Source organism: Phocoena phocoena, chromosome X (genome assembly GCF_963924675.1).
Source record: "Phocoena phocoena chromosome X, mPhoPho1.1, whole genome shotgun sequence".
Taxonomy (NCBI): domain Eukaryota; kingdom Metazoa; phylum Chordata; class Mammalia; order Artiodactyla; family Phocoenidae; genus Phocoena; species Phocoena phocoena.
Window position 1 is genome coordinate 65,256,770 of NC_089240.1, and position 27,026 is coordinate 65,283,795.

The 27,026-nt window shown below is 35.7% G+C and overlaps 1 protein-coding gene and 2 pseudogenes across 2 annotated transcripts in view; 1 reads left to right on the top strand and 2 right to left on the bottom strand.

The window, feature by feature from the left end:
• ATRX (ATRX chromatin remodeler) overlaps positions 1-27,026 on the bottom strand; it is a 243,199-nt gene that overhangs the window by 63,821 nt on the left and 152,352 nt on the right. For both annotated transcript variants that reach the window (XM_065900087.1, XM_065900088.1), the window contains 6 exons: positions 25,144-25,281; positions 23,435-23,610; positions 21,947-22,064; positions 15,977-16,107; positions 13,961-14,049; positions 13,659-13,831 (listed from right to left, as the gene is read on the bottom strand). In XM_065900087.1, coding sequence (XP_065756159.1) covers positions 13,659-13,831; positions 13,961-14,049; positions 15,977-16,107; positions 21,947-22,064; positions 23,435-23,610; positions 25,144-25,281 — 825 coding nt within the window. The remainder of the gene's footprint in view (positions 1-13,658; positions 13,832-13,960; positions 14,050-15,976; positions 16,108-21,946; positions 22,065-23,434; positions 23,611-25,143; positions 25,282-27,026) is intronic.
• LOC136142708 (large ribosomal subunit protein uL16-like) lies at positions 1,528-6,735 on the top strand (annotated as a pseudogene).
• Positions 8,990-12,780, bottom strand: LOC136142709 (tigger transposable element-derived protein 1-like; annotated as a pseudogene).

Below are 27,026 nucleotides of genomic sequence, written 5' to 3' on the forward strand. Positions count from 1 at the left end.
GCTGTTGTCTGGGAACTTGAATGGTAAACCGTTCCCTGTACTGATTTTAAACTTTCCCTGAGAAGAAGGGATTGCTGCACCTCATCTAGGCACCTAGAAAGAAAACACCTGTTTTCGTTCTGGGAGTCTGGAATTTGGTAAGAGCCAGGCAGAAAGTGCCTATGTCACCAGTCCCCAGTAAAAACCTTGGGTACTTAGTCTCTAATGAGCTCCTCTGGTAGACAACACTTCACATATGTAGCCATAACTTGCTGCTGCAGAAATTAGTACATCCTGTGTGACTCCACTGCGATAGGACTCTTGGAAGGTTATGCCTGGTTTCCTCTGGACTTTGACCAATATGTGCCTTTTCCCTTTCCTGATTTTGCTTTGTACTCTTCTGTTGTAATAAACCATAGTCCTGAATATGACTATATGCTGAGTCCTATGAATCACCAAACCAGGGGGTAGCTTTGAGGAATCCTGACACGTAGCTTATCAAGCATATGCTAACTAAAATTCCTTTCTACAATTAGTCAACTGGCAAATAATCAGTGCCTTTGGGAATTTTGCAGTTCCACAGACTGAACACAACTTCAGCAATGGTTACCCAATTTAATTAAGGTAATTTATATACGGTAAAAGTGTAAGCAATTATAAAAAAAGCTGGCAGATAGTACAAATGTGGCAGCTAAGTAAGAAGTGTAAAAGCTTAGCACAGGTGACAATTTCTGTGCAAATACAATACATTCATTCTAACTGTAATCCTGTTGGATATAATCACAACAGAGTAATCTCTAAAAAAATAAAAAGTGACCCAGAGGGCTTCCCTGGTGGCGCAGTGGTTGACAGTCCGCTGCCGATGCAGGGGACACAGGTTTGTGCCCCGGTCCGGGAAGATCCCACATGCCGCGGAGAGGCTAGGCCTGTGAGCCATGGCTGCTGAGCCTGCGCGTCCGGAGCCTGTGCTGCTCAACGGGAGAGGCCACAACAGTGAGAGGCCCGTGTACCGAAAAAAAAAAAAAAAAAAAAAGTGACCCAGAAAAATATGGGCTACTCCAGTTCATAAATATCCTGAATAAATAATTAAAACCTACAAATAGATATTTCATGCTGAATATTCTTACTTCATCATCGACATGGATTAATCATTCCTCCTGTTATAACTTTGTATTGTGTACGCATACATGACAAGTAACAGTGAATTAATAAATCAAAGCCACTTCTAAATATCCACTCTGGATATCAAAAAATGCTTACAAGGCACAAAGGAAATACAAACAAATAGAAAGCAACATTTTTACCCCTAATTTCTTCAAGCAATTTAAATATATATTTAAACAACGTATTTGCAGCAAGATACACTGTAGTTTTTTTTCTTATAATAACGAACTTTATTTTATACCAGAATTCTACTACACAAGAATATTGGGAGGAGTCATTGGAAATGCAGATTATTGTTAAATGCAACTTAAAAAATACTCTTCCCATCCCATTTAGGTAGCACAGATGTTTCTACGCTTACTAAACTCACTGGTGCTATTGGAAATGCAACATATTTGCCAGTCTAGTGAAGAACATTCCCCACCAGACCAAGCACCTCTGAAGACCAGGCCCCTTTGCTTTTCCTTTGATTTCTGGTGTCAGCATATTGATATGCACCAGGTATTTTTGAATCAATAGAATGACTGAAAGAATTAGGCTATAAATTCATCTATCAATCAATCAATCACCATCATCAATGTCTTCAAAATGTATCCCAAAGTAAAAGACCAGCAGAACCAAAGAATCAAAGATACTTCTTACCACCTCCTAAAACTGAAACTCTTTCCTGACTCCACCCCCTTTTCAGGCTACCACCTCACCCCTTAACTCTTCTTACCTTTTCTTAAATTGAAGTGCAGTTAATTTACTATGTTGTATTAGTTTCAGATGTACAGTAAAGTGATTCAGTTACATATATATATACTCTTTTTCTGATTCTTTTCCCTTATAGTTATTACAAAATATTGAGTATAGCTCCCAGTGTCATACAGTAGGTCCTTGTTGATCATCTATTTCATATATAGTAGTGTGTATATGTTAATCCCAAACTAATTTATCCCTCCTCCCCTTTCCCCTTTGGTAACCATAAGTTTGTTTTCTGTCTGTGGGTCTATTTCTGTTTTGTACATAAGTTCATTTGCATCATTTTTCTTTTTTGATCTTCCACATATAAATGATATCGTATGGTATTTGTCTTTCTCTTTCTGACTTACTTCACTTAGTATGATAATCTCTAAGTCCATCCATGTTGCTGCAAATGGCATTATTTCATTCTTTTCTATGGCTGAGTAATATTCCACTGTATACATATGTGTGTGTTTATGTATACACACACACACACATGCACGCACACATACACACACACACCCCACACATCTTCTTTATCCATTCATTTGTTGATGGACATTTAGGTTCCTTTCATGTCTTGGTTATTGTAAATAGTGCTGCAATGAACACTGGGGTGCATGTATCTTTTCAAATTATGTTTTTCTCTGGACATATGCCCAGGACTGGGATTGCAGGATCATATGGTATCTCTATTTTTTAGTTTTTTAAGGAACCTCCATCACCTCACACCAGTCAGAATGGCCATCATAAAAAAGTCTACAAATAATAAATGCTGGAGAGGGTGTGGAGAAAAAGGAACTCTCCTACACTATTGGTGGGAATGTAAATTCATACAGCAACCATGGAGAACAGTATGGAGATTCCTTAAAAAACTACACTGTAGGGCTTCCCTGGTGGTGCAGTGGTTAAGAATCCACCTGCCAATTCAGGGGACATGGGTTCAAGCCCTGGTCTGGGAAGATCCCACATGTTGCAAAGCAACTAAGCCCGTGCGCTATAACTACTGAGCCTGCACTCTAGAGCCCACAGGCCACAACTACTGAGCCCATGTGCCACAACTACTGAAGCCCACATGCCTAGAGCCTGTGCTCCGCAACAAGAGAAACCACCGCAACTAGAGCCCCGCCCACTGCAACTAGAGAAAGCCTGTGCGCAGCAATGAAGACCCAACACAAACAAAAATAAATAAATAAAATTTTAAAAGCCTACACTGTAGTTTTAGAAATAAAGGTAGAATATCATTAAAATATTATATGTATAAATAGTAGTACTAGTAGAATGGTAAACTCTGTAAGTGTATTTTGCACATTGATATAACCCAAGCTTCTTGAGCTGTCCCAGGCACATAGTAAGAACACAATAAACATTTGTTGAATGAATAAATATGGTATGTTAATGCTAATATTATGGTCCTATATAATATACCAAGATTCTATCACAAAAGATTATATCCATACAATAAATTATATACATTTTGTTTTTCAATTGCGTTACAATTAACATACAATATATTAGCTTCAGGTGCACTACATAGTGATTAGATGTTTTTATACAGTATGCAATGATAACCACAATAAGACCAGTTATCATCCATCACCATATTTTTCAATATTACTGACTACATTCCCTATGTGCACATTAAATGCCTGTGACTTATTAATTTTATAGCTGGAAGTTTGTACCACTTAACTCCCTTTACCTATTTCATCCATCCCCCCAAGATGCACCCCCTTCTGCCAACCACCAGTTTGCTCTAGATATCAACGAGTCTGCTCCTATTTAGTTTAGTTTGTTTGTTTTGTTTTTTACATTCCACATATAAGTTAAATCATACAGTCTTTGTTTTTCTTGGTCTGACATTTCACTTACCATAATACCCTGCAGGTTGATCCACGTTGCCATAAAGGCAAGATTTCATTCTTTCTTATGGCTGAGTAGTATTCCATTACACACACACACACACACACACACACCCCTTCTTTATCCATTCATCTACTGATGGACACTTATGTTGCTTCCATATCTTGGCTACTGTAAACAGTGCTGCAATGAACATGGGAGTACACATATATTTTCAAATTAGTGTGTTTGTATTTTTCAGATAAATACCCAGAAGTGGAAATGCTGCATCATATGGCATATGGTAGTTCTACTTTTAATTTTCTGAGGAACCTCCATGGTTTTCATAATAGCTGCAACAATTAACATTCCCACCAACAGTGCACAACAGTACCCTTTTCTCCACAACTTCACCAACACTTGTTGTTTCTTGCTTTTTGATAACAGCCATTCTGACAGGTGTGAGGTTGTATCTCACTGTGCTTTTGATTTGCATTCTGCTGATGATTAGTGATGTTGAAAGCCTTCCCATGTTCCTGTTGACCATCTGTATGTCTTTGGAAAAATGTCTATTCAGGTTCTCTGCCCAGTTTTTAATCTGGTTGTTTTTTGATATTGAGTTGTATGAGTTATTTATATATTTTGGATATCAACCCCTTATGGGATATATCACATGTAAATATATTCTTCATTTAGTCCCATTAAACAAATGGGACTACTTTGATGTAGTCCCATTTGTTTAATTTTACTTTTGTTGCCCTTGCCTGAGGAAACAGATTCAAAAAAAAATATTTCTAAGACCCATGTCAAATTCTCTTCTTCCATTTCTGATTTTATTTATTTGGGCTCTCTCTCGATGGGTCTGGCTAAATATTTGATTTTGTTTATCTTTTCAAAGAAACAACACTTATTAGTTTCATTGAATTTTCCTTTTTTTTAAAGACTCAACTTCAGTTATTTCCACTCTGATCTTCATTATTTCGTTCCTTTCACAAACTTTGGGTTTTGCCTGTACTTCTTCTTCTTGTTCCTTTAAATGTACGTTTACATGGTTTATTTGACATTTTTCTTATTTCTTCTAGTAGGCCTGTACCACTATGAATTTTCCTCTTAGAACTGCTTTTGCTGCATCCCATAGATTTTGTAATGGTGTTTCCATTTTCATTTGTCTCAAAGTATTTTTTTATTTCCTCTTTCATTCCTTCGTTGATCTATTGCTTGTTTAGTAGCATGATTTTTAGCCTCCCCATATTATTGCTTTTTCCAGTTTTTTCTTGTACTTGATTTCTAGTTTCATATCACTGTGATCTGAAAAGATGCTTGATATGATTCCAATCTTCTTAAATTTATTAAGACTTGTTTTGTGACCTAACATGTGATCTATCCTGGAGAATGTTCCATTTTGTGACCTAACATGATCTATCCTGGAGAATGTTTCATGTGCAATTGAAAAGAATATGTATTCTGCTGCTTTTGGATAAAATGTTCTATATTTATCTATTAAATGCATCCGGTCAAACACCAGATTTAAGGCCAGTGTTTCCTTACCGATTTAGTGTCTAGATGATCTATCCACTGATGTAAGTGGGGTATTAAAGTCCCCTATTATTACTGTATCACTGTCAATTTCTCCCTTTATTTCCATTGATACTTTCTTTATATATTTAGACACTCCTATGTTGGGTGCATGAATATTTACAAATGTTATATCCTCTTGTTTGGATTGACCCCATTAACACTATGGCATGCACTTCCTTGTCTTTTGTTATAGTTTTTGTTTTAAAGTCTATTTTGTCTGACATGAGTATTGCCACCCCAGCATTCTTTACTTTTCAATCTGCATGGAATATCTTTTTCTATCCCCTCACTTTCAGTTTATGTGTGTCTTTAGATCTGAGGTGAGTCTCCTACAGGCAGCATATAGATGGGTCATGCTTTTTTATCCATTCAGCTACCCTATGTCTTTTGATTGGAGCATTTAGTCCATTCACAATCAAAATAATTATTGGCAGGTATATACTTATTGCCATTTTTTTTACTTGTTTTCTGGTTGTGTTTTTAGTTCTTCTCTGTTCCAGTCTTTACTCTCTTCATTTCTTCCCTTATCGTTTGATGGATTCCTTTAGTTTTATGTTTGGATCCCTTTCTCTTTATTTTTTTGTGTATCCATTGTAGGTGTTTTTGATTTGTGGTTATGAGGTGTGTGTATGGCTATGTATGTATGTGTATATACATCAACCTGTATATATACCCAATTATTTTAAGCTGACAGTCACTTTAAGTTTGAAGGCATTCTAAAAGCACTATGTTTTGCTCTTTCCCTTCATCATGCCTCTGAAAATCCTGTTGTCACCATGGGCTGCTGCCATGCCTGGTATTACTAGTATTGTAAGAACAATCTGTACCCAGAGTCTTGCTTCTGCCAAGGTGACCCTAATGCCAAGATCCACATCTTTTACCTGGGGTAGAAGGCAGAAGTTCCCACTCTGTGGCTACATGGTGTCAAATGAGTATGAGCATTCTCCACTGGAGGCTGCCCATATTTCTGACAACAAGTACACGGTGAAAAGCTGTGGCAAAGATGGTTTTCACATCCAAACACATCTCCACCCCTTCTACATCATCCACATCAACAAGACATTCTCCTGTGCTGAGGCTGACAAGCTCTGGGTAGGTAGGTAGGGTGCCTCTGGAAAGCCCCAGGGCACAGTGGCCACAGTACACACTTGTCAAGTCATCATGTCCATCCCCACCAAGCTGAAGAACAAGGAGCATGTGGTTGAGGCCCCTATACAGGGCCAAGTTCAAGTTCCCTGGCCACCAGAAGATTCACATGTCCAAGAGTGGGGATTTACTAAGTTTAAAGTCAATGAATTTGAACATGTGGTGGCAGAAAAGTGACTTAACCCAGTTGGCTGTGGGGTTAAATACATCCTTAATCATGGCCCCTTGGACAAATGGCAGGCCCTGCACTCACAAGAGCCTTGGTGTTGCTGTCCATTCCTTGCTCATGCCCACCAATAAATCCTACTTTCCTGTCTGTCAATCAATCAAAAAAAGCACTCCATTTTCACTTGCCTGTCACATTTTATTTTTTGTTGTTATATTTTACTTCTTTTTATTTTGTGTATCCCTTAACTACTTACTTCAGTTACAGCTGATTTTTTTTACTACTTGTCTTTAAACCTTCATACTAGCTTTTTAAAGTGACTGATTCAATTCCTCTACTATATATTCTCCTTCACCAGTGATTTTTTTTCCTTTCATATATTTTCTTATTTTTAGTTGTGATCTTTTCTTTTCCCCTTAAAGATAACCCTTTAGTATTTCTTGTAAGGCCAGTTTATTGGTGATGAACTGCTTTCGTCTTTGCTTGTCTGAAAAACTCCTTATCTCCCCTTCAAGTCTGAATGATAACCTTGCCAGGTACAGTGTTCTTGACTGTAAGTTTTTATCCTCTCAGCACTTTAAATACATCATGGCACTCCTATCTGGCCCACAAAGTTTCTGCTTTAAAATTAGCTGATAGGCTTATGTGGTTTCGCTTGTATATGACTAGCTGTTTTTCTCTTGCTGTCTTTAAAATTCTCTTTTATTCTTAAATTTCTGCCATTTTAATTATGATGTATCTTGGTATGGGTCTCTTTGGGTTCATCTTGTTTAGGATCTCTATGCTTCCTGTACCTGGGTGTCTGTTTCCTTCCCTAGGTACGGATGTTTTCCACCATTATTTCTTCAAATAAGTTTTCTGTCCCTTTCTCTCTTCTCCTTCTGGGACCCCTACAATATAAATATTAGTATGGTTGAAGTTTCACAGAGGTCCCTTAAACTCTCATTTTTAAAAATTCTTCCTTCTTGTTGCTATTCTTATGGGGTGATTTCTACTATTTTATCTACCAGATTACTTATCCCTTCTGTATCATCTCATCTGCTTCTGATTCCCTCTAGTGTATTTTTTATTTCAGTTACTGTATTGAGTTCTGACTCTTTCTTACATTTTCTAAGTCTTTGTTAAAGTTCTCACTGAGTTCCTCCAATCGTTCCCTGAGTTTGGTGAGCATGCTTATGACTGTTTCTTTGAACTCTTTTATCAGGTAAACTACTTATCTGTTTCATTAGGGTTTATTTTTTCCCGGGGTTTTATTTTGTTATTTTGTTTGGACCATATTCCTCTATCTCGTTACTTTGATCTTCTTTTGTGTTTCTATAAATTAGGTGAAACAGCTACCTTCCCTGATCTTGAAGAATAGGCCTTGTGTGGGAACATTCCCTGTGTAGACTACTTGTGCCTAGAGACTTTGCCAGGCCAGATGGGGCTGCAGTGGGCACCAGTTGGGGTTAATCCCTGGGGACCACTATGCCTGAGGCTGCCTTGGTGGGACCACAGAACCTGGAGGAGGGCCCAGTCCAGAGGCAGCCCCCTGGGAAGTACTGCACCCAAGGCTGCCTTAGGAGGATAGCTGGAGCTGGAGAGGACCTGGTCCAGGGGCAGTCCCTGAAGAGTGCTGGGCCATAGGCTGCCTTGATGGGGCGGCTGGAGCTGGAGCAGATATGGGGCAGGAGGAGTCTGGGGAGGGAACTCCAAACAATAGTGATCACCAGTGCCTCCTACCCAGGCAAGGGCTCCAACAGTTCCCTGTCATTTTGGCAGAAACTCTAGGGTTAGGAAACAGATTTCCTTTACATATACTGTAGGTGCCTTTAAAGTTTTTTCACTGTGTCCCAGGGTGAGTGTGTCTGCATTTGGATCCCTCAGCAATCCATCTCCCTACTGTAGATCACTGCGAAAGAGGAGGGGTTCCCATGGATACCATGTCTCTGACTTTCCTACCAGTTTCTATGTGGTTCTTCTATTGGCAGCAACAGTTCATTCAGCCCCCAGATCTTCTTCAAGAGGATATGCATTGTGTTTAGGTATAGATCACTGTGCTCAGGGGAGGAGGTGAGCATAGGGTCTTCCTGTGCCGCAACCTATCCAAGTCCACTCTATGTTTGTTTTCAAATATAATGCTCACTGATAAAGCTTACTCTGAAAACACAGGCACACCTCAGAGATGTTGCAGGTTTGGTTCCAGACCATCACAATAAAGCGAATTATCACAATAAAGCGAGTCACACAATTTTTTTGGTTTCCCACTACATATAAAAGTCAGGTCTACACTATTCTGTAGTCTATTAAGTGTACAATAGCATTATGTCTTAAAAAAACAATGTACATACCTTAATTTAAAAATACTTTATTACTAAACAAATGCTTGCATCATCTCGCTGAAGCAAGTCATAATCTTTTTGCTGGTGAGGGGTCTTGCCTCCATGTTGCTGGCTGCTGACTGGTCAGGGTGGTGGCTGCTGATGACTGGGGTGGCTGTGGCAATTTCTTAACATAAGACAACAATGAAGTTTGCTGAATCGATAATGGCTCTTCCTTTCATGAACGATCTCTCCGTAGCATGCAATGCTGTGTGACAGCATTTTACCCACAGTAGAATTTCTTTCAAAATGGGAGTCAATCTTCTCACACCCTGCAATGGATTTATCAACTAAGTTTATGAAATGTCCTAAATCCTCTGTAGTCATTTCCACCATCTTCACAGCATCTTCGCCAGGAGCAGATTCCATCTCAAGAAACCACTCTCTTTGCTCATCCATAAGAAGCAACTCTTCATCCATTAAAGTTTTATCATGAGATTGCAGCAATTCAGTCACATCTTCAGGCTCTTCTAACTCTAGTTCTCTTGCTATTTCCACCACATCAGCAGTGACTTCCTACCCTGAAGACTTGAACCCCTCAAAGTAATCCATGAGGGTTGGAATTCACTTCTTCCGAACTCCTGTTAATGCTGATATTTTGACCTCTTCCCATGAATCATGAATGTTCTTAATGATACCTAGAATGGTGAACCTTTTCCATGAGGTTTTCAATTGACTCTTCCCAGATCCATCAGTGGAATCACTGTCTATGGCAGCTATAGCCTTACAAAGTGTACTTCTTAAATAATGAGACTTGAAAGTTGAAATGACTCCTTGATCCATAGGCTGCAGAATGGATGTTGTGTTAGCAGGCTTGAAAACAACATTAATCTTGTTTTACATCTCCATCAGAGCTCTTGGGTGACCAAGAGCAGTAACATTTTAGAATTACAGTCAATGAGCAGAAATATTTTGAAAGGAATCTTTTTTTTTCTGACCAGTCAGTCTTAACAGTGAGCTTAAAACACTCAGTAAACCATGCTGTAAACAGATGTGAGGCCATCCAGGCTTTGTTGTTCCATTTATAGAGCACAGGCAGAGCAGATTTAGCATAATTCTTAAGGGCCCTGGGATTTTCCAAATGGTAAATGAGCAGTGGCTTCAACTTGAAGTCACCAACTACATTAGCTCCTAATAAGAGACTTAGCCTGTTCTTTGAAGCTTCAAAGCTAGGCATCGACTTCTCTCCAGCTATGAAAGCCCTAGATGGCATCTTCTTCCAACAGAAGGCTGTTTTGTCTACACTGAAAACCTGTTGTTTAGTGTAGCCACCTTCATGAAATATCTTAGCTAGATCCTCTGGATGACGTGCTGCAGCTTCTACATCACCACATGCTGCTTCACCTTGCACTTTTATGTTATGGAGATGGCTTCTTTCCTTAAACCTCATGGAACCAACCTCCATTAGCTTCAAACTTTTCTTCTGCAGCTTCCCCACCTCTCTCAGCCTTCATACAACTGAAGAGAGCTAAGCCTTACTCTGGATTAGGCTTTGGCTTAAGAGAATGTTGTGGTTGGTTTGATCTTCTATCCAGACCACAACAACTTTCTCCATTATCAGAAATAAGGCTCTTTCACTTTCTTATCATTTGTGTGTTCACTGGAATAGCACTTTTAACTTCCTTCAAGAACTTTTCCTTTGAATTCACAACTTGGCTAACTGTTCGGCAAAGAGGCCTAGTTTTGGCCTATCTTGGCTTTTGACATGCCTTCTTCACTAAGCTTAATCATTTCTAGCTTTTGATTTAAAGTGAGAGACAAGCAAGTCTTCCTTTCACTTGAATACTTAGAGGCCACTGTAGTGTTAATTGGCCTGATTTCAATACTGTGTGTCTTAGGGGACAGGGAGGCCTGAAGAGAGGGAGAGAGACAGGGGAAAGGCCAGTCGGTGGATCAGTCAGAACCCACACAACACAAAATTTATCAATTAAGTTGCCTGTCTAACATGGGTGTAGTTCATGGCTCCCCAAAACAATTACAATAGTAACATCAAAGATGACTGATCACAGATCACCATAACAAACATAATAATAACAAAAAAGTTTCAAATACTGTGAGAATTACAAAATGTGACACACAGATATGGAGTGAACAACTGCTGTTGGAAAAATGGTGCTGATAGACTTGCTTAACACAGGGTTGCCACAAACCTTCAATTTGTGAAAAACACAGTATCTGTGAAGTGCAATAAAACAAGGTATGCTTATGCTGAAATAATAAATCAAATATTTTGAAGTAGTTAATATACAGTCATTTCCTCATCATAAGATGTCCTAATACGATACTAAACTAAAACACAGAGATGTGGATGCTGTAAGGTAAACTTAAATGACTTATTCAAGGTGTTGCTTCTCAAAAAGTTCAGAAAGCTACTGCAAAAGAATTAAGCATAAACTCTTTGAAGTGAAAGTGGAGTATGCAGTGAAAATCATAGCTCAGTTATAGCCATCTACTTATTTAATATCCATTTCAATTTCCAGGTGCAACATTTTGGCTCTCTAATACTTCCTATTTAGGTTTTCTTACATTTACTGTAAGAAAGTGATTTGCAAGGGGAATTCCCTCGCGATCCAGCAGTTAGGACTCGGAGCTTTCACTGCCGGGTCCCAGGCTGGATCTCTGGTCAGGGAACTAAGATCCCACAAGCCACGCAGCACGGCAAAAAAAAAAAAAAAAAAAAAAAAAAAAAAAAAAAAAAAAAAAAAAAAAAAAAAAAAAAAAAAAAAAGAAAAGGTGATTTATTTTTTAACACTTACATAGTACCAGGTATATATGATCATGTATTATGATCTACTCAGCCTTATATAGAGTTAATCTAGATGTAAAGAACAAAAATAGATTTTTATCATCTATTTGTTCTAGAAAATGTTTCTGATCAACTATACATGTAGATAGCTACAATAAATAAAAAATATATCCATCTATGAATGACTTCTATTTGACTGCACAGAGCTAAAATGAAACAAACACAATAGAAAAGTAGGCAAAGTTTGTCATTTGGAACCCACAGCCTTCCCTGTCTGCTTTTAAGTTCATAACAGGTAGCAACCTACTCTCTGCTCCAGTTCTTTTCAAATTTTTTCATATTATGGCATATATGGAAAGCAATAGAACTTATAATAGCACACCAGGAAAACTGGAAGATGCTATTCATTTCTGAAGGTGACCCAGCTGCATAAGACCCCATCTATAGTTCCAAGTGATGAACACATCAATACCTCAGCATACTTTTATGTAATCCATTTAGAGCACAGTATGAGATACGCTGGTTAGTCTACTCTCTCTTTTCTCTTAACCATAAGTTATGAGAAAAAAGAATATTTTAAGAAAATCATTCCCAGGAACACATAAACTTTAAGCTATTTATTTCTAATTATGAGATGAGAGACTGAGGAGAACTTAAGTGAAAATGCAGGTCAGGAGACCAGGGGAAGAGATAACAGGAGCTTCCCACTACCTTAAATTAAACTATAACCATTCCTTTACTATTCTTAGAAAAGCATACTTTAAATCTAGTTGGAAGATGAATGCTGATAATAAACTGCCTTTATGGGGTAACAGAAGAGAAAAACAAGAAAAGAAATTTTGTAGTTTAAGTTTTACTATTCCCCTGATTTCTTAGAGAAGTTAGCCAGGGTCTGTGGTTAGGCTGCCATCTGTCTATTCCAAGGAGATACTGAAGAGAGAAATGTTTATCAAGGAATCACCAAATTTGTTCAGCTGCAGGCCTGAGACCAGCTAAGCTTGTCTGTGCACAGGATCATTCACCTAGCTGGCATTCACATCTCTTCTCAGATGGTCTCTACTGCTTTGCTCCATGATTCGCAAATGCCACATATTTAGAGTTACTTACACTGTTCTGTTTTCAGATATTTGATATTTCAAATATTCAGATATCTGTTCCCAGCACGGGAGTTCCTAAACACCCAGTCAGGCTGCACTAGGAGCATACAGAGCCTGAACACTAAACCTTCAAATGTAGATATGAGTAAAGATAACTTTAGCCATTGGGAAGTTCAATGGAAGACTTTCACTGAGTATACACTCATGCACAAGAGAAAGAAAGAAAGAGAAAGCGAAACATATGACAAACTGTACCTGACACAGGGGAAAACTAGAGACAATAAATATAGATTATGAAGAATTAAAAAGGAAAAAGACTAAACCAATGAAACTAGTTTTACTGTATAAAATGAATTGTAATCATAGTTTATCATCTGAAATGCTGCCACTTATTTATATAGTAGTTAAGTGAAATTACCCTGGTGGGTTTGAAATGGGCTATATCTGGTGGGTTTTAAATGGGCTATATCTAGGTCTGAATCCCACTTCTACCAATCATTTATAAAAATAAAGATAACAGCATTGCGAGGCTGCTCAAGAATTAAGTTAGCTAACACATGGAGTGAAAATAATACAGAGTTTAGGAATATACATGTAAATAAATGTTAGTTTTTCTTTTTTCCCTTCCTCTTAAATACCAGAGAGAGCACAATGGCTTGCTTGTAATTCAACATTCATCAAATATTTGTTATTACTTGTATCTGATTATCCTAGATGCTTACCAATTGAGGAAAGATATTCCTTTGAGCCAACCAGTGAGGATAATTAATAACTGAAAAAAGCACTGACATTACAATGACATGATATTTTCTAAATCAATGTTCCATGATAAACATAACATTTATCAGACTCACTTTCTTCCAGCTTTAAAGAAACTGAGGGATTGTTTCCTGTTTCATCCACATTTCCTTCACCACCTCCTCGAGATCTTGAATTCCAGACTTTAATCACTTCAACATCATTGTCACTGCCACTTCCACTTGAGCTACTATCTTTTTTCCCCTTTTTCCCCTTTGTTTTCTTCTTTCTAAAAAAAAGGAACAAATTCAAAGTATTAGGAAAACACAGGAAAGATACAAGTGCCAATTATTAGAGGATGATCAGCAAGTAGGGATTTTAAACATGTCAACACAGGGCACAAAGGTATTCAATTTACTTTGTATAATCATCAGAGCTTAAACTCATGGAGGTTTCTTCAGAATCTGAAGCTATAAATTCATCCATACTGTCTTCATCAAAATATCCCTAGAGAAAAAAAAAGATGAATGTTTTAAGAATTTATATCAATTTATACTGGAAATTATAATAATGTTTATTTCATTTAAGGATAAGTTAATTGTTATGAGATAAGGAAGAACTGAAGAACTATCATAGATTAGAAAAAATAAAGGAGACGTCACAGATATGAATAATAAACAAAATGTGAAATCTTGGATTGAATCAAGGAAAAGAAAAAGGATGTAAGTACAAAAACTGATGAAATCCAATTAACATCTATTGTTTAGTTAATAGTACTAACCCAATGTTAATTTCTTAATTTTGACTATTTTACTATGGTTATGCAAGATGTTAATCTATAACAAAGGAGGCAAGAATATACAATGGAGAAAAGACAGCCTCTTCAATAAGTAGTGCTGGGAAAACTGTACAGATACATGTAAAAGAATGAAATTACAACACTCTCTAACACCATACACAAAAGATAAACTAAAAATGGATTAAAGACTTAAGTGTAAGGCCAGATACTATAAAAATTCTTAGAGGAAAACATAGGCAGAACACTCTGACATAAATCGCAGCAAGATCTTCTTTGACCCACCTCCTACAGTAATGAAAATAAAAACAAAAATAAACAAATGAGATCTAATGAAACTTAAAACCTTTTGCACAGCACAGGAAACCATACAAAAAACAGAAAGACAACCCACAAAATGGGAGAAAATATTTGCAAACGAAGAGACTGACAAGGGATTAATCCCCAAAATATACAAACAGCTCATGCAACTCAATATCAAAAAAACAAACAAACCAATCAAAAAATGCATGGAAGATCTAAATAGACATTTCTCCAAAGAACACATACAGATGGTCAAAAAGCATATGAATATATGTTCAACATCACTAATTATTAGATAAATGCAAATCAAAACTACAGTGAGGTATCGCCTCACACTAGTCAGAATGGCCATCATCAAAAAATCTACAAACAATAAAGACTGAAGAGGGTGTGGAGAAAAGGGAACCCCCTTCTACACTGTTGGTGGGAATGTAAACTGGTACAGCCACTATGGAGAACAGTATGGAGGTTCCTTAAAAAACTAAAAATAGAGCTACCATATGAGCCAGCAATCCCACTCCTGGGTATATACCCGAAGAAAACCATAATTCAAAAAGATACATGCATCCCAATGTTTACTGCAGCACTATTTACAATAGCCAGGACATGGAAGCAACCTAAACGTCCGTCGACAGACGAATGGAAAAAGAAGATGTGACACATATATACAATGGAATATTACTCAGCCATAAAAAAGAATGAAACAATGCCATTTGCAGCAACATGGACGGACCTAGATTGTCATACTGAGTAAAGTAAGTTAGAGGACATATATCACATGATATCACTTATATGTGGAATCTAAAAACAGGGTACAAATGAACTTATTTACAAAACAGAAATAGAGTTACAGATATAGAAAACAATCTTATGGTTACCATGGGGAAGGGTGGGGAGGGATAAATTGGGAGATTGGGATTGACATATACACACTACTATATATAAAATAGATAGCTAATAAGGACTTGCTGCATAGCACAGGGAACTCTACTCAGTACTCTGTAATGACCTATATGGTAAAAGAATCTAAAAAAGAGTGGATATCTGTATACATATAACTGATTCATTTTGCTGTACACCTGAAACTAATACAACATTGTAAATCAGCTATATTTCAATAAAATTTTTTAAAAAGATTAACATTTAACACTCCTTCCATAATCACAATGCATTCAAACATACAGTAATTAACTAGAAATAAAATAAGTTGAATTACTGTACCAAAAAGAAATAAATTTTTGAATATACAGTACGTCTATACAGATCAACCTTTTTCCTAAAGTTATCCTGCTTCCAACAGATACCTTTTGATCAACTTTAGGTTAGTTGATTTACCTTATTTTCTTTGCTAATGTAGTCCAGCTGCAAACACCAAGGATGAGTCCAGATTCTACTTAACATCTGAAAATCTTGGAAAAGTTTTGCACCTGCCTTTCCTCTTCCACCTTCACTGCTATTACCTACACCTGATCAAAAGAAAAAAAGAGTTAATGTTAAGACATAAGAATTCTCTAATTCATCCAAGGTGTTTCTAAATTAGGGCCTTAACTTTATCTGTGCCTCGGACTCCTTTGCCCATGTAGAGAATCTTATAGGCCCTCTTTCTCAGAAAATTTCAAAACATACAAAATAAACAGGATAACAAAAGAAACCCATTATACAGAAATTATCAAGATGTTTAAAAACAAACTTTTGATATAGTGGTATGTGTACCTTATTAATGCATTAAATAACAAACTATAGCAGTAATTTTAACAACTGCCTGAAATTCTGAAGCATTGATAAAGGTAAATTTGAGATATCGGTAATGACAATAATATATAGAAATATTTCTGATTTCTATTGGTAACAAAGTCACAATTAACACTAACACTACTTTGGTTTGTTGCCTATATTAATAATTGGAAAAATGCTGTATTTTTGATAGAGGTTAGTGAAAACGTAATTTTTTTCTTATTCAGGTTTTTCTTATTCAGGTCCTAGATTCTAACCATAGACCCTAGATTACAAACTTCGGCTTTAGATAAAGCCACTCTCTGTATACAGTATTTTTGCAACTCTCTCCAATTATTCTTACACCAAAAAAAACTACTTCTAAAACTTACGTTTTTCCTGTTGAAGAAAATAGATTTCTTTTGCCCAGAGTAATTTCAACAAAATTATATTTTTCATATGAAAATGAAGTGAAAATTAAATGAATGCACATTTCATTAATATGACAAAATCATCAAGAGGGTAAAACAGAAGAACAAAGCTGACTTTTTTTTTTACTAAATTTATTTTTGGCTGTATTGGGTCTCCGTTGCTGCGCATGGGCTTTCTCTAGTTGCGGCAAGCGGGGCCTACTCTTCATTGCAGTGCACAGGCTTCCATTGTGGCAGCTTCTCTTGCTGTGGAGAATGGGCTAGGCGCATGGGCTCCAACAGCTGTGGCACGTAGGCTCAGTAGTTGTGGCTCACGGGGTCTAGAGCGCAGGCTCAGTAGTTGTGGCGCATGGGCTTAGTTGCTCCATGGTATGCTGGACCTTCCCTGACCAGGGCTCGAACCCGTGTCCCCTGCATTGGCAGGTGGATTCTTAACCACTGCACCACCAGGGAAGACCAAAGCTGACTTTTTTAAAAAACAGCATTTAAGCAATAACATTTTTCTGTCCACAGCTTTAAAAGATGTAAATTCACTGATAATTAATGTCTTGTCTCCATGAGGGACAAGAGTATATTCAGTAATGATATGAAACATGAATAAAAATGCATAAAAGCCTGGTACTGATTATTTTGCCTGATAGAGGTATTTCCACTGTGTATGATAGAAATCATTGCTGTGAAAATGAGGTATCTAATTACTTGATATACAACTGTTCATAGCATTCCCTTATAATTCTTTTATTTCTGTAAGGTCAGTAGTAATGCTCTTTCATTCTTGATTTTAGTTATTTGTATCTGCTCTATTTATTACTTTGTAAGTACAACTAAAGAGTTATCAATTATCTTGATTATTTCAAAAAACCAAGTTTTGGTTTCAATAATTTTCTCTACTGTTTTCCTTTTCTCCTTTATACTTATTTCTGATTAGTCTTCATTATCTCCTTCTTTTTGCTTTGGGTTCAGTTTGCTCTTATTTTAGTTTCTTAAGGTAGAAAGTTAGTTATAAATTTGAGATCTTCTTTCTTGATATAGGCATTTACAGCCATAAACTTCCCTGGAAGCATTGCTTTACCTGCATCCCCTATTTTAGTATCTTATGTTTTCATTCTCATTTACCTCTAAATGTTTTCTAATTTCCTTTGTGATTTCTTCTTTTGACTCACTGGTTACTTAAGAGCATGTTATTTACACATATTTGTGAATTTTCTCACTTTCCTTCAGTTATTGGTTTGTAATTTCATTCTAATGTGGTTAAAGAAAATATTTTGTGTGAATTTTATCCTTTTATATTAAATGAGGCTTGTGTTATGCTCTAAAATATGGTCTATCTTGGAGAATGTTCCATGTGCACTCGAGAGGAATGTGTATTCTGCTCCTATTGGACAGACTGTTCTACAGATGCCAGTTAGGCCTAGTTGATTCATAAGTGTTTTTCAAGTCTTCTATTTCCTTGCTGATCTTCTGCCTAGCTGTTCTATCCAATATTGAAAGCCTTATGAGTTTTTTAAATTAATGTGAAGAAATGAGAGATTTCAAAAAAAAGTAAGCTAAACAACTACCATTTATTCTCCAAGAAAGGCTGATTAAAAAGTCAATTTTTATTTTGGTGGGTGGGAACTACTCTTGTATATACCATAAACATCTTCTATTATAAAAAAATTTCATAAGACTTTCAGGCCTAACTGGCTAGTGTAGAATGTTAAAGGGGAAAAACTGAAGTCTCCTCTACCTACAGTACTGATACGTGTTAGAGCTGTTATTCTTTGTGAGGAATGGGAACCACATAAAAAGAATATATTAATGTTAGCCAAATAAACATCCACAGAAAAATGTTCTCTATACAAAAGAGAATTGACAATTATTATTGAATCATTCTATCCTAAAAAAAAATGTTTTGACGCCAAATGGCTTTATTTGGAAATACAAGCACAAAAAAGGGCAAGTAAATACATAATGACAAGTGAGTCTTCCTTTCACTTGAACACTTAAGAAGCTGAGGTATGCCTGTATCTTGTTCTGGTTTTGATTTACATTTCCCTGATGGCCAATCATACTGAGCATCAGTTAGAGCAGTGATACTCAAGCAGAGGGTACATCAAAATCACCTAGAGGGCTTATAAAAATGCAGCTGCCTGAGCCCTACTCCAGAACCACTGACTCAACCTCTAATGTGTGGCACTTAGACCCATTCATTTTTAGAGACAAAAGGATATTACTGTTCTCTATTTTTAAAAGTACAGTTCAGTGGCATTAAGTATAACTGAAATGTTGTGCAACCATCAGCACTCTCCATTTCTAAGACTTTTTTCCATCATCCTAAACAGAAACTCTGTACCCATTAAATGAATCTGACTATTCCAGTCACCTCTAAGTGTAATCACACAGGATTTGTCCTTTTGTGTCTGGCTTATTTCATTTAACATGATGTCTTCAGGATCCGTTCATGTCAGGATTTCTTTCTAGACTGTAATATTCCATTGTTTGCATATATCATATTTTGTTCATCTATTCATTACTTGATGAAGACTTGGATTGCTTCCATCTTTTTGGCTATTATGAAATAATGCTATGTAAACATGAATGGGTAAGTATCTATTAGAGTTCTTGCTTTCAATTATTTTGAAAGTGGAATTCTACCTAGAAGTGGAATTGCTGGATCATATGGTAACTCTCTGTTTAACTCTTTGAGGAACTGCCACACTACTTTCTCCACAGGAGCTGTACCATTTTATATTCCTAGCAGCAATGCACCAGGGTTCTAATTTTTCCTTATCATTGCCAACACTTATTATCTTTCTTTATCTGATAGTCATCCTATTGGGTGTGAAGTGGTATCTCTTGGTTTCAATTTACGTTTCCTGAATAACTAATGACGATGTAGAGCATCTTTTAATGTGCTTATCAGTCATTTGTATATCTTTTTTGGAGAAATGTCTATTGAAAACTTTGCCCATTTTTGAATCGGCTTGTTTGGTTTTTTGTTGTTGTTGTTAGGTTGTAAGAGTTCTTTATATATTCTGGATATTATTCCCCTTTTAGGAAAGTGACTTACAAATATTTTCTTCCAATTTGTGGGCTGTCTTTTTATGTGCTCCATTTTTGCATTCCTTAAGACAGTGTATGGATTTTAATACTGATTTAAGCTTAAAATCAGGCTGTTTGAAAACTAAGTATTCACACTTGTAAAACCTAAAGTTGTTTACCGAAGGCAGAGGCTTACATGTAAATATAAACTTCTGACACTTGATAGTAAAAAGGAAGACTGCAGGATTGTACTTTTTAGAGAACAAAGGAAAATTAAGAGGATGTTAATTTTCTTGAAATTCATTAAATTTAGCCTCTCATGACTTTAATTCTGTAAATATTAAATATATTATAAATTATCACTACTAAAATTAACATCAAATTGTTGCTAGTATCAAAAGCAAAATTTATGTGAACTTTTAAAAGCCAAGTCAAATATAAAAAGAGTCAAATATAGAAACAAAAGAATTTCTGGAATATGTAACGGAAAAAATACCAAACATTTTAAATGCAAGTGAGATAGGTGAATGACATTTTGGGAGAAACACTTTGATGGTTTGTAGTGAGAATCAAGATAAAGTAACCTTTAATATAATCCATTTAGCCTTTTATGGAAGTTTTTTTAAGGGGGCTATTAACTCAGGTTAACTTTAAGGAAAATAAAACATCACATTTAGTAGGGGGAAAACCCAAGACATTCTCATGACTGAAAGCTTCATGGCATCAGATAATAATTTAGCAATTATACCTTTCTGAGTTTAGAAGCGTTGGCAATTAGTACTTTAGATATATACTCCTATCAAGTGAAGTCACAAAGAATGAGGTCCCTTTAATTCTTAAATACTGCATTGCTCTCAAAAAGAGTACATTTTAATATCTATACATGAGCTATTAACATTTTGCTGTTGGTTATTAGAGACAACTGATTCTTTAATAATTGAAAACATCTAGTACATTCCTCACAAAACAAAATTTCAAATGGAGAAAATATTAAATGACCAAATTTAGTACCCTTTATTACTCAGAGATTAATGAAAGATAGGTCTGTAATCCCTCTCTTTCTCTCTCTCATTGGAATTTCTACATTTGGTTACTTAATCATGTCTGCAATTTTTGTCATTCAAAACAGAATGGTACTGATACAATAAATCTAATAGCTTATGATTACTATACAAATGAAATTGTATGCCTTGCTGGAAATGACCTCCTTCCAAAAGTCAGTCAGAAAATTCTGTTTTTATAATACAGCAAAACAACATTTCTATAAAATACAAACATTCAAATCCTCTTTTCCCCAAAGCAGAACAACTGTTGAGGACTATCATCATTATTCTACTTTCTAAAATGCACTGCTGTCACAAAGAGTATTACTTTAACTATTGATAGGATATGAAGTATCATTCTAATATGTGTGTATACACCTCCACCCTCCATTATTTTTTGATCAACTATTGTATCCACAATGGCTGAAGGGTGCCTTCTAACCTGTAGCTCCTAAATAAATCTGGCACATCACCTGGGGAAAGGTACCAGAATAAAGTGACTAACAAGTAAAAAAAAATCAATCCAGATCAAACAGAAACTAAAGTTTTGCTCTGTGAACAGTGACAACCTTGGGCACACAGACACACACAAACACACGAGTTTACTGATGATGAAACAATATCTATTCGTTGTATTTTTAAAAAGCACATAGAAAATAGTACAAAATAAAGTTCTGCATAATGTCATCACCCAGAAAATAACCTATTATTAACATTTTTGTGTATTTTAGGCATTTGTGCATATTTTTACTGTAACATTGGGACATAATATGTGCGCTGCTTTGTATTTTGCCTTTTTTTCCCTTCAAACTTTGTCAATTTGATACCTAAGAAATGATTTCATAAATTTAATTTACAGGTTTTTTATTATTAATGTGGTTGGATATTTTTTAATAATACACCGGAATTTTATTTATCTTGGATATTAGTTTTTTTAATTAGAAATATTTTGTGCTTTTACAATATAAACATACCCATTTTATGCAAATGCAAAATTGCAAAAGAACAACTGACATGGTGAAATTATCAAGACAGCATTCTTCAGAAAAAGAATGCTTTAAGAGAGAAAACAATAAGCTAAGTGTATTTGTTACCTGTCAAGTGATCTAAGTAGTACTGATAGAGTTTGCACTGAATAGGAGTCATTCTCACAGCTAACACGTATTCATGTTTTGGAGGCAAGAACTTTGTTAATGCTGTATAATCTTTCCTCTGCAATTAATAAAAAGAGAATGAAAATTAGTTAAATATATGACAGTAACTAACTGTTCTAAGAATTATCATTGCTTGCAACTAAAAAAATGTACATAAATAAATAGGTACCAGACATATAAGAAAACATTTACTTAAACATATTTACCCTCTTTAATCACACAATGATCCCATATAATTGTAGTTAATGTATTTCATGTGACTATACAATATGACGCACTGGTAAAAAGATACTGCAACACACCAGGCAGGTTTTAAATTGAAGTGGCCATATTACCAAGTGAGCAATTTAGGTTTTCAAATGGTCTCCTCTATATAGAAAAAAAGAAAAGAAAAAAAGGTGGGGAGGGGATATAGTAGGTAGTGCTAGCAAAAAGACTTGCTTTAATCATACAGTAAAACCGTTGAATCAAAGTTTGATGCAGTCTGGGTTATCCTTTGGGTAAGATGTGCCAACATGCTGGAGGATAACACATAATGTCAGGGGGAATGTTTGCCCAACTGAGAGAACAAGCCAAGTATAGGCACCCTTGAAACCATTTAACATAGGAACAGGAAAGAAAGAACACTAATGTGCTAGATACAAATGACTACCTAAACAAGAAAAACGCTGCCTAAGTAGCAGCAGTAATACAGAAATACAGTACCTGCTAGTACCTCTGGCTAACCTGAACAAACAGGATGATTTCACCTTATGTAATGGTAGTATATTCAGTCAAAATGATAGCCTGTCTCATCTGTTGCATCTTTTTTGCTACCATTAATATCTAGTGTCTTAAGAAAAATACAGAACTAAGATAAAATGCAGACTGACCAACTGGTCAGTCTCTACATGCTTATCTACTCATTTTAACAAAGGTTTACTGAAGATCTGTGTGTAAACAACACTATTAGCCCATTAAGGTTACTGTATGTACTTGGAATTAATAAAACTGTTTCTTCAGGATTACATTAATATGGCTTCACTCATAATTCATAATTGCCTTTCCTAAAACCATTTCAAACAAATGAGGCTTGGAATACTATACTATAGAATTAGGTGAGCACAGAAATTTCTTAATCATAATAGCTGTGTTCCTTTTACATACTCCCTATCTTAAGGATGAGAAAATCTAAACATGAACATATTAACACATGAAGTTACACACCCAGCAAATGAATTAATCAATTATGTTCTAAACCTCTCAAGGCAATTTTTTTAAAGTTCAATGCTGCATAAACTTTGGAAGAGACTGCAAAGAGATTTAACTATAAAACTATTGATACATGCTGAAAGGAGAAAGAAAACACAAAGTTTGAATTCAGAAAACATTTTGAGATTGCAATATACCAAAGTAACAATATTTTATTACTGTGGAATGTACTTGTACCTGAACACATCCAGCTAACATTTCATAGAGAATGTGAGCACGTTTTTTCATTACTCTGACATCTACCATGGTAGAATCTGCACACTGACCATTTTGGATTGGATTTATAAATCGATTCCTGAACTCCTTAATGGATCCAAGCAAATTTTCTTTGATAAAGTTAACCATGCAATGATCTAAGAAAGAAGATATTAGTTCATTAACAACAGTAATGGCTAAAAGAACTGAGAACAATTCTCTGATAAAATGCTCATGTCTAAAAGGCATGCCATGGAAGCATTACAATTAAGCTACAAAGAAAGAACACCAAACTGAGTGTAGACTAATACTGGTTATCAGTACAATTTAGAACTGGATTACCTAAATCAGATGAGAAACTCAAATAAAACCCATCCCAAAATTCTAGACATCATTGTTTAAGAAAACACCAAAGAACATTTTATTTGAACTCACTAGTCTTTTTAATAGATACTGAGTATAAAACAACTGCTCTATAATTCTAACCATGATTTTATGGTCAGCAAGGGAATCTTGTGAAAAAAACATAGATACTGAATCAAAATAATAAAATCAGGTAATAAACGACTATATCAAATTTTGTATTAACTGATTTAGTTCCAGAAATCCTTAACAGAGTAATCAGTTGCCCTATACTATACAGGACCACAATGTGAAACAGGGCAACAGTCTATAAATGGGGCAACAGAAAAGCGGGAAACTGGAACAGACAAAAATAAAGATAAAATATAGATACATATTATAGATAAATATAAACAAGGACAAAGTGAGACAATAACCAGTATTACAAATAATAAAATAGAAAACAGTAATTATAAATACACCAAAAGAATATAAATAACATAAAAATAACAAAAAGCCATTAGAACAGATTACAATGGGAAATTTCAATTTGTTATTTGCTGAGTAACTCATGTTCCCTCTTTAGTGTTACCGCACACATATGAAAATAAGGCAAATTCACAAGTCACTTCCCTGGGTTCACATCATCTATCCTCAGCCTCAGCAAACTGTATCTTGACATCAATTCAACATAGCTCTCCTCCAATCTCCACCTTCCTAAAACTTTCATGCTTAGCATTTCTTTTCAATTTCCTATCAGTACCTCCTCCAAAACTGGATATATTTTATTACAATATCTCCTGAATAGTCACAAATGCATTTGTATTTTTTAAGCAATCATTAAGACTTCTGATACCTTGCATATACTTTAAATTCTATATTTGTATTTGAACACTCATAATGGCACACCTCTTGATTGTGGTTTACCATTTATATTTATAAAACATTCCACTTGATGGGCTTCCCTGGTGGTGCAGTGGTTGAGAGTCCGCCTGCCAATGCAGGGGACACGGGTTCGTGCCCCAGTCCGGGAGGATCCCACATGCCGTGGAGCAGCTGGGCCCGTGAGCTATGGCCACTGAGCCTGCGCGTCCAGAGCCTGTGCTCCACAATGCGAGAGGCCACAGCAGTGAGAGGCCCGCGTACCGCAAAAAAAAAAAAAAAACACAAAAAAACCCCATTCCACTTGAAATGAATGGTATACTTTCACAGTAGACTAAGAATGGCCTACGTAGTTCATGGTCAGAGACTATACTAGAATAAACTAAAGATAGGCAGATGGCGATGTGGCAAAAATATATCTGAGGCAATGCCAATACTCTATAGCATAACTACAGATATTGACTCACACTCAATTAGGTTATTTTGAAGTGGGGTTCCCGTTAAAATAATCCTCCTCCTTGATCGTATAGAATTCATAGCTTTTGAAACAGCAGATGCTTCATTTTTTAGAATATGGCCTTCATCACAGACAACAAAGTCAGGGCCTAGAAAAAACAACATTTAACATATAATAAAACTAAAAATATAATCCATTTAAGTTAAGTTAATCGTTTTACAGTGCTGCTCTTGTGGAAAGATAAAACAACATCCTGATAAGTTATATTTTATCTGTATATGGTTAATGTGGCTCTCACTAGTATTAATTTTATTAGAGTATTAAAGTACTACTATGGATGGTACTTAAGGTTCTCTGAGAGTACAAAAATAGGCAAGAATAGAAATAATCACACAGATGAAAAGATCCCAAGAGATCTGGGGTATCTGAAAAAAATAGTATCTTTTACAAATGAAAAACAGTATCTAAAGATACATTTCAGCACTAATGTATCAAGTTAAAACTATCAACTGATATGTTTATGTACAGCTGATTCACTTTGTTGTGGAGAAGCTAACACACCATTGTAAAGCAATTATACTCCAATAAAGATGTAAAAAAAATTTTTAAAAACCTGTCAACTGAGACTAAGAGCAATTTATATATACATGAAATGACAAATTTCAAAAGTTACATTTTAAGAAATAATATGTAAATCACAATAGGCCAAGTAGTATTTCCCATTTGACTTATTCCTAATAACTAATACCCATTGTTGGCGAAAAATTTAACTGATAAAGGACCGCTAAACCGATTGTTACATGGGTATTGGGGTTGGGGGGAAAACACTTTCCAAGCTGTAAAAGATCTCTTAGCTGAGAGTGACTCTTTCAAAAGAAATACATATTATTATTTTATGAAAATAACCATATGTATTCTTTGCTAAAGTATCCTATAAACACAATTTGCTTGCTGCTTAACGTACACACAAATTACTTAAATATTGATTTAAACAATAGCAGTTGTCAAATTATCCCCTATATGTTAGGCATTATAGAAAATGCATCTTCTACATGATTTCAAAAGTAACTGCTTCAGCATGCCTGATCAAATAACACAATTGCTATTCAGTATTTAGATGGGGCTACATGAACAGTAAGACATTTTTAAATTACTAATTGACTTTCTAAAAACTAAAATATGTATCTTGCTTTGTAAATTACCTTTTACACAAGTGATTTAAATGATTTCTACCACCTAATATTCAGTGTTCATGAGGGTGTGGTGAAGCAGGTACTCTCATATACTCTTTGTGGAAGTCTAAATTAGTATCAAACATTTTGGAAGACAATTTTACAGTATCTCTTAAAATGTAAAATATGTGCACCCTTGACCCAAATTTCAATTTCTAGGAATTTATGCTTAAGATATACTTCCACGAGTACCCCCAAGATACATAAAATATTCTCTGAAGTATTGTTTGTTTACGGTGGAAAATTGGAAACAACTTAGAAGATTGGCAAAGGGGGTTAATAAAACTATGCTATAATGGAATGTCACAGAACTAAAATTAATGATGTAGATTTCTATGTAATAACCTTGAAAGATATGCCAAATATGTTCTTTATATTATTAAACAAAAAGAAGAGTTTCAATATCTATATTATGATCCCATTTGTATTTAAACAACCACCTCAAACAGGGTGATTTTTATCTACATATACATATATGCAGTAAAGTAAAGGATTAATCTGGCCCAAAGAAAAGTTTAGCCTTTGCCTCCACCTCTAGGGAGGTAACCTAAACTCCTGGAATGTCTGACCTGATAAAAATATCTCTGTTCACCTGGATGGCTTGGGACACATTAGATAGTCTATGCTAACATGATGTGGGGTGAAGGGAGAGCAGCTTTGG